The sequence below is a fragment of the Photinus pyralis genome, unplaced genomic scaffold, assembly GCF_008802855.1.
Source record: "Photinus pyralis isolate 1611_PpyrPB1 unplaced genomic scaffold, Ppyr1.3 Ppyr1.4_LG1, whole genome shotgun sequence".
In the NCBI taxonomy this organism is placed as follows: domain Eukaryota; kingdom Metazoa; phylum Arthropoda; class Insecta; order Coleoptera; family Lampyridae; genus Photinus; species Photinus pyralis.
The window spans coordinates 19,204,095-19,212,956 of record NW_022170249.1 but is presented as its reverse complement, the minus strand read 5'-3'; the positions used below and the strand labels follow the sequence as shown (position 1 = coordinate 19,212,956).

At 37.3% G+C, this 8,862-nt stretch overlaps 1 protein-coding gene across 1 annotated transcript; it reads right to left on the bottom strand.

The window, feature by feature from the left end:
• Positions 1 to 1,375: 1,375 nt before the first annotated feature.
• LOC116160651 lies at positions 1,376 to 8,442 on the bottom strand. Its single transcript, XM_031473902.1, has 8 exons — positions 8,376 to 8,442; positions 8,226 to 8,315; positions 8,086 to 8,177; positions 5,200 to 5,310; positions 4,565 to 4,687; positions 2,778 to 4,384; positions 1,799 to 2,253; positions 1,376 to 1,753 (listed from the first exon to the last, which is right to left on the bottom strand). Exons 1-8 carry the CDS (start codon positions 8,422 to 8,424, stop codon positions 1,557 to 1,559), a joined length of 2,724 nt encoding a protein of 907 aa, XP_031329762.1. The 5' UTR covers positions 8,425 to 8,442; the 3' UTR covers positions 1,376 to 1,556.
• Between the last annotated feature and the right edge of the window lie 420 nt (positions 8,443 to 8,862).

Below are 8,862 nucleotides of genomic sequence, written 5' to 3'. Positions count from 1 at the left end.
CAACACGGGTACTAGACTACCTTGAGAACAGACTCGGAGACTCCTTAAAACATCTCTCGCGCAAATTGGTTACCCTACTGACCCTAGCAACAGGTCAACAGCTACAAACAATCTCTTTGATTAAATTATCGGAAATAAAAACCCACGATGGAGGACTATATATATATATATATATATTACGTGCTCCTCGCACCATGCCAAGCCCGCTACATATGGCAGGCAACTCCACGCCCTGCCTTTTTGTTGATCGTACCGTTTTATTTATTGTATATATTCTATAATAAATAACATACTAGTAGGAGCACCCTTAGAGGGGTAAGAATTTTTAACATACTTCATATGCTTTGTCTTTATATCTATACCACGACCATTACAGTAGTCAGACTTGTCAGTCCCGTTTGTGTATGTTGTATATGTGTAGTCTACTATATCAAGCCCTGCGCTGTTGCCGAGGTTCTGTCATTATTCATCTCCTTTTTAGCGTATTTTCTTCAAAGTCACACGTACAACTTCTACAATACTAAACCGATTTCGCCGATATGGGACTCATGTGAAAGGACTTGGTGCAAAATTCCCGTGCATACCCATATTTTACAATTTTTCATATGTAGGTATTTAAAAAAAAAAAGTAAAACTAATATCGATTTTAAAATGTGGATATTAAGCATTCGCAGAGTCTAAAATTAGGTTACCACATTCAAAAATTAAAAAATATTTTGAAGTTATGTTGCTTCGCTTGATATTTACTGTGCTCTCCGTAATATTTCTAGGTTTTTTTTTATAACCGTTTACTCAACAAATATTTAAAGGTAAGTACAGGAGTGATTCATGTTTCAGCCTTGCGTTTTTAAAGTTTTCAGAAATTCATTTTTTTATCTAAAATCTAGGTAAATACCTATACGCACTTACGAAAAAGATGAGATAATATTTTATACCAAATGATTCGAGTTCGAAGGTAAGTACAGGAGTGATTTATTTTTCAGCCTTTCGTTTTTCATATTTTCAGAAATTAAATTTTTTATCTAAAATCTAGGTAAATACTTATACGCACTTACTAAAAAGATGGGATATTTTATACCAAATGACTTGAGTTCGAAGGTATGTACAGGAGTGATTTATTTTTCAGCCTTTCGTTTTTCATGTTTTCAGATTCTATTTTTATCTAAAATCTAGGTAAATACCTATATGGACTTACGAAAAAGATGGAATAGCATTTTATACCAAATGACTCGAGATAAATAGCTAAGGATCCTTACAATTAATTTTAATGTTTGTTTACTCATAGTTTTAGGTAACTACATGCGCACAGGGAGAAAGTGGAAAGCCATTTTACCTACGGGCGATCAGATAGGTAAGTATACGCGCTACTTTTATTTTAACGTTTAATTATTGAGCTTCTTTTAGGGAAATGAGGCTTAAACAAGAAAAGCGGCGGAGAGTGCATGAAGAAGTTTAATTTTTTAGAAATATGTGCATAAAATAAAAAATACAATTCTGTTTTTGTAAAAAAAGAAACTGTAAAGGTAAACAATAAATGTATAATATGAGTGTTATGTTTAATTTTTTCTAAATGAATTGTAAACGAACGTTTTTACTCTAACCCAATCCTTATCGATAAGAACATTAGCATTTTGTTTAAGAAATTCAGTACATTCTCCTTTTTTTGGAGTTATTTTACGTTTTATGTGATTAGAGAAATGTTTTAAAACTAGCTTTTTCTCTATTTCTGACCAACGTTTACGATCCGATACTCCTAAAAGAAAATATGTAAGTGAAAATAAAACGGCGATGAATATACCTTTCGATTTCTTCGAAGGCCTTTCTGACAACTGGTTGTCCTCTACAATCCCAGCTTGTGACGGTTCTTCCGTTTGTAAGTTCATTTCAGTTTGGACATCTAAAGGTAGGTTTTCTTCACTCCATGATGCGTGGGAGAGGATTGGTTCGGTATCAGCAACTTGTTCATCAAAATTAGAAGCTTGTTCGATAGCTGTTCTCTTTTCCGTTATATCTAAGGGTAAATTCTCTTCGGTATTTAAAGGCATATCAATTCCGACAGAAATTTTGTTGATAACTCGTTGTGATAATGGCAGATCATCAGTTCCGTCGTCTTCTGCTTCTGAACTATAGTACACATCGGTATTTATATTAATATCTTCCAATCGCTTCCCCTTGAACTCCTTTCCTCTGCCTTTTTCCAGAAGTAGCAAAATTTTTGCAACCTTTGCCGTTTGATATATATCCTGAGGTAACCTAAACAAGCACGTTTAAAACATTACGGAAAACTAAATCGTTGCCCAATCATTTCCATCAAACGCTAATGGTACACCATTTACTTCCGATTTGATTGTAAGATGTTTATAGGATCAAGGGTTATTTACTGTTGAACCTATAAACGAAATCAAACTTCGAAATCAATTTGCAGGCACCAAATGTTTTTGAGACGTTTGATGAAAGTATACAGTGCGTCCACGAATGGAGGTGCTCAAGAGCAGAAACCTTTCGTATTTTTATTTTGAGCGAAAAATGTCATTGTTGATAGAAAGTGTTGCTTGTAAACATAGGAATTAACTCAAAATATAAAATAAATGACGTGCTTTGCTAAAAATAAAAATATAAATGGTTTCTCTTTTTTGCCCCCCCCCCCCTTCGTCCCACCAAATTCGTGGACACACTTTCTATTGAGAGTGAAATTGACTGTGTGACTCATCTGCCATCATTAAATTCGATTCCAGATTTGCCACAAGTTTCATTTTTACATTGAATGAGACAGTTACCTGTAGAACTCTGCGTGAGTTTTTTGGGTGTGGCCCATAAATTTTGCAATTTGCTCTACTTCATCGCTATCCATATTTAACAATTGAAGAGTTGTCGCAATATGCTTCCGAAATTTCGTAGAGGTTAATAATTCTGGATGTTTCGCTCCACAGTCTTTTGCCAAATTTCGTAAAACATTAACCCCCGACATCCACCTATCCTTTGATTGTGGATTGGCGAATAAATACGGATTAGTATGTGGAACAATACTAGTTTCTTTTCTTATCGTTAGCAACAACTCTATATATTTTTGCATTTGTTTTGAAAATAGGACGGGCACAGGTTTAGATCCTTTACCGCCTGTAACCACTCTTTTAAATTTTTTGTAAATCACTTTTTCAACGTCTGATAATGATTCTACAAAACTTTCATTGTTTGTAGTGTTACAGTTGCTGTTGTATGTATCAATCTTTAAATATTGCACATCCCCGATGCGCTTACGATTGAAGATAACAGTTTGTGCCAAAACACACTGTGTTAAAGTTCTGTAACTGGATACGTGGTCCTTCATTTCTTTTAATTTTGTAAACGCTTCACTTGCCCGTGTGGTTAAAAATTGCTGGAATAATTGTATGTCGCTTGTTAGAGGTAGTCTGATTGGCTTTTGCCACTGTTTTTCTTGCAGAGACTTTAACGCTAAGCTTGAAAGTTCACTACACCAATGGGATTCTATTAATTTTTTAAGATCTTTTATCTCGGCTTTTTTCTCTTGCCGGTTGCTCCACGTAATATGATTAACTTGTCGGTTTTCTAAAACTATTTTGAAGGCAACATCGCAAAGGATCTTTAAAGAGGTACCCATGTGTAACGCAAGGGATGGCGATTGGAAACTTTTGTTTGTTTCGTTATAACCACTAATCTTTTTTGTTGCAGCTACGAAAAATTCAAACATATTCGGTTTTAAATAACTAAACAGGGATTCCAATCGTGGATTAAACTCTTTTAAAGCCAACAGTAATCGCCCCATCTCCCGGATTTTGTTAGATACTACTACAGCGATTTGTTGTCTTTTGTGCTTGCTTATTAAATGCTCTCCGTAAAGTATAATTAAGGGATCGCTTTTAGCTGTATGGCTTATTTCATCCGGTTTCATAACAGAAAAAACTTCTTCCCTTATACGTAAAGATTTCAGAAGCTTGTCATTTTTTAGTTTAACCAAAGCTGAGAAGGATTGCGATTCTGCTAACCAACTTTTAGGTTTTCCTTGGTCGACAGGTCTACGCGTACATCTTTTTACATGTTTATATAATGAATTTTTTGCGTAATATCCTAAGCAATGTACACATACAAAATACTTCGTCGCAGTATCTTTTGAAGATTTTACTGGGTTTAATTTATCCTTTTCCGTTTTCAAATGAAAGTAGCCTTGCTTTCGTAAGGCTGTAACAATGCTTCGACGTTCCTTACTTTTGGGTTTTAACTTAGCCATTAGTTGAACTTGTTGGTGATCTTTATGGTGTCGCAATAAGTGGCGAGAGAAATGTGTGTCAACATCCTTATAGCAAATTGGACAAAGTGTAGCTCGCTCTTGAGTAGGTGCCGATTTTACGTAACGGTTTTCTTTGTCCTAAAACCACGTACTAACTTTAATAAATCTGAGTTCTAAAACTGATTGGGTGTAAAGAGGTAAGTATTGACTTTTGGAAATTCACTCCTATAAATAGTTAAGAGAAGGAATTTTTGAAGTCAAGAATTTTGTGTAGTAAAGGTCTTATGGTTTAGATATAAATTATGAGATATCAATTACCGGATGCTCAAGAACCGGTTCTGGAACGCCTTGAGTTGACTGATGAGAAACCAAATTGTCCAAATATCGTGTCACTTTTGAGGTGCATGGTTCCGCGGGTTCGTCTAATATTGCGGTAATTGGCTAAAAGCGTAATAACATAAGTACAACAATTCTGAAAGGTGAATTTCAAAATATTAGAAAAATAACATCTTTAGTTTTGTCACTAATGTGTGCATGTGCATGGTATACGGTAGACAACCCCTTGTAACGTTTCTACAAAGAAATGAGTCTCAACCTTTTTATATTTCATAAAGTTTCCGGTACCGAAGTAATTACGCATATCGCAAGTTGTTCAAGAAAGATTAGGTTTTGGATCCTAAAGACCTAGGTTCTTATATATATTATAGATTTTTGTAGGTTTGTAATTCAAAACTAATAGAAGTATTTACACGTATCCCGATCTGCGCAATTGTTTCGGCATCTTGTGGAAATTGGGGAATGGCATCGGAATGTAACATAATAAATACCACTTTAAAGCACTTAGGCGTGTTAGTGTGTAGTATACGCGCGCGTGGAATAGAGAACTGATTTCTAGCAATTGGTACACTCTGTGCACCTGCACATACAAAGTTAACAGTGGTGTAAATACGTACCGCACAAACACTCAGGCACGAAGATAAAGATCCTGCGGTGCTTTCACTTAACGAAGATTTTGAGAGCGATGGAACATATTCTGACGCCGATTCACTAAAGGGTTCCCGTTCCTTAAAATAGACCATAAAAAATTATTATTATTAAAATCTAATGATTGCAGGTAAGTATCCATATAGTTGGAAAAACTCAAGAGTGTAACTTGATGGATAAAATGAACTCTAAACCTTCCCCATACTTCATTTTATTTAACAGATCATTTAAAAATTATTTAAATGAGCAGTTTTGAGTTTCTACAAAAGTTATTATCAAGCTGGAAAATTGAAACACTGACTAATTGACCTTAACATTAGAGTACATACCTTAAACAACTTATGAGAACATTAAATAACGAACAGACTAGTGGGTTACAATTTAAAATTTTTTGGAATCAGTATGAGGAAAGGAGGAAAGGTAGTGAGAATTTTTCTCATACTGGTTTCAAAAAATGTAATTTTAAATTGTAACCCACTAGTCTGTTCGTTATTTGATGTTTTCATACGTTGTTTAAGGTATGTACTCTAAAGGTCAATTAGTCAGTGTTTCAATATTCCAGCTTGATAATGACTTTTGTCGAAACTATAGTCGCTGCTCATTTCAATAATTTTTAAATGACCTATTAAATAAAACGGTTGAGAGTTTATTTTATCCATCAAATTAAAATCTAATTTTAGTTACTTTGCCAAAGAATGTTGACTAATAAAAACGAAGTATAAAAAACTACTTGAAAGAATTATTTTTCCGTGCAAATGATTCTTTGCTGCTAGGTAGTGAAAACTATTAAAAACACGCAGCACCACAAGTAAACTACATACTTCCGACGCTCCGTTCGCTAGTAAATAGTGTCGGAAGTTTTAAATCCACCATCAGTAAGATCTTGTCGGAGGCTACCACATTCCCTTTGTCATTACCTATTTCCGAAGTCACTTTCACCCGCAATTCGCGTTTGAAATGTTGGCCCCACCATCAGTAAGATCTTGTCGGAGGCTACCACATTTTCTTTGTTGGTACCCACGTCCCTTTCACCTGCAAGTCACTTTTGAAATTTTGACCCCACCATTAGTAAGATCTTGTCGGATAGTAGCACATTTTCTTTATCGGTACCCACTTCCGACGTCCCGTTCACCCGCAATTCGCGTTTGTAGTTTTGACCCCACCATCAGTAAGATCTTGTCGGAAACTACCACATTCTCTTTGTCGGTACCCATTTCCGACGTCACTTTTACCCGCAACTCGCATTTGAAGTTTTGACCCCACCAGCAGTAAGATCTCGTCGGAGGCTACCATATTCCCTTTGTCATTACCTATTTCCGAAGTCACTTTCACCCGCAATTCGCGTTTGAAATGTTGGCCCCACCATCAGTAAGATCTTGTCGGAGGCTACCACATTTTCTTTGTTGGTACCCACTTCCCACGTTCCTTGCACCTACGATTCAAGTTGAAATTTGGTCCCCACCATCACTAACACCTTATCGGAAGCTACCACAGTCCCTTACCCGGTACCCATTTCCGACGCTACTTTCACCCGCAGTTTGCGTTTGAAGTTTGACCTCAGCATCCGTAAGACCTTGTAGGAGGCTACCACATTCCCTTTGTTGGTATCCACTTCCCAAGTCCCGTTCACCCTCAATTCGCGTTTTAAGTTTTAGCCCTACCACCTAAGAGATCTCGTCGAGGATCTCCAGTTTGTCTTTATCGGTACCCACTTCCGACGTTCCGTTCACCCACAAATCGCATTTGAAGCATTGGCTTTCACCTTCAATTCGCGTTTTAAGTTTTAGCCCTACCACCTAAGAGATCTCGTCGAAGACCTCCAGTTTGTCTTTGTCGGTACCCAGTTCCGACGCCCCGTTCGCCCTCAATTTGCGTTTGTAGTTTTAACCTCACCATCAGTAAGATCTTGTCGGAAACTACCACATTCTCTTTGTCGGTACCCATTTCCGACGTCACTTTTACCCGCAATTCACATTTGAAGTTTTGACTCAACCAGCAGTAAGATTTTGTCGGAGGCTATCACATTCCCTTTGCCGGTATCCATTTCCGACGTCACTAATACCCGCAATTCGCAATTAAAGTTTTGACCCCGCCACGAGTAAGATCTTATCGGAGGCTGCCACTTTCCCTTTGTTGGTACCCACTTCCCACGCCCCTTTCACCTGCAATTCGGGTCTGAAGTGTTGACCCCACCATCAGTAAGATCTTGTCAAAGCTACCACATTTTCTTTGTCAGTACCCACTTTTGACGCCGCCACAGAGTTATTTGAATGCGCCATTTTGGTGGATTTAGCTGAAATCTGTCCACAACATAGTAGTCAATTTTTGGGACACTTCTCATAGCACAAGAAGGAGAGAGACTTTAAACCCCGTAACCAAATTCACAGCGGGAGGTAACCTTTGAGCGCCTGAAATCGACTTCTTTAAGACTCGCGCCTTGCAAAAGATGGTTCATTTTGCCCCTAACAAAAAAGATAAAATTCTGCCACACAAGAGTTGTTGCGCGATTTTTCCAACCACATACCAAGTTGAAAACAATTAATTTCACCAAAACTGTAGAAGATAGGATAAAACAGAAAAATCACCACGTTAATAAATCACGCTCGGGGATACACCCTGTAGGCCCATCCCTAATGTGGTTAATTACACAGCCCGGTAGGTACACGTACGTCGTACACTCTTCGCCTTTCTACAAGCGTTCTTTTTGCTGCCAGCCGGCCAAAGTGAAATGAAATGTTACCTGCACTTAGAAATAGTGTCAACCACAAACACTATTTGACTAAAATTAAATTGAAATGTGGAATTAGGTACCTCTTTTTTTTCAGGAAATAAAAAAAATAAAATCGAATGCTTACGCTAGAAGGAAAAGACGCAGTCTCAGGTACTATACTTGATACTGATGACGCACCTGCAGATTCTTCTGGCCGCGTTATCTTATCAGGTCTCTCTAAATGCATTATGTAAGAACTAAGTATGGCAGTAAATATTGACTTACCTATATTCTGATTCTCTTCCAACCCAGCAGCGGTTTCTTCCAAATTAGAAATAGTTTCACCGCTGATAACGGAAATCGCCTCATTTTTTTCTAATTACAAATGCACTTTTTACTTTCAAAATATGGAGTTTATTTTATTATTTCGCTTACCTGTATTGTTTACCAACGCTAATTGTAATAATAGCTTTGAGCGCTTCATGCTTACTGTTGCACGTAACTTGCCAATATAAATGATAAAATCAAACAGCAGATGTACTAAGCCCGTACGTAGCGAAAATGCAGACGCCAATGTTGCAATATCATCGGGCTTGTAATATTCGAATGTATCTACTGGGCTTGGTACAGTAGGCCGAACTTCTATAACATATATGTAATATATACGGATACGTTTGGAGCGCCCCCATCAGTCAATTTGCATGAACTAAATTCATATATTTTGTAGACTTTGGGGGGATATACCATGCCCACAGGAAATTCGAGTACCTAAGTGCTCACGCAGATGGCAGTCGCTGTTATAATTTTTACATAGGAATCCATACCATGCCCGAAGCCGGGCTTGGTATGGCGGTCTCGGGCATGGTATATCTGCCCTATATTGCATTTTGGGCATAGGATATCGGGGTTATAATATAACCGA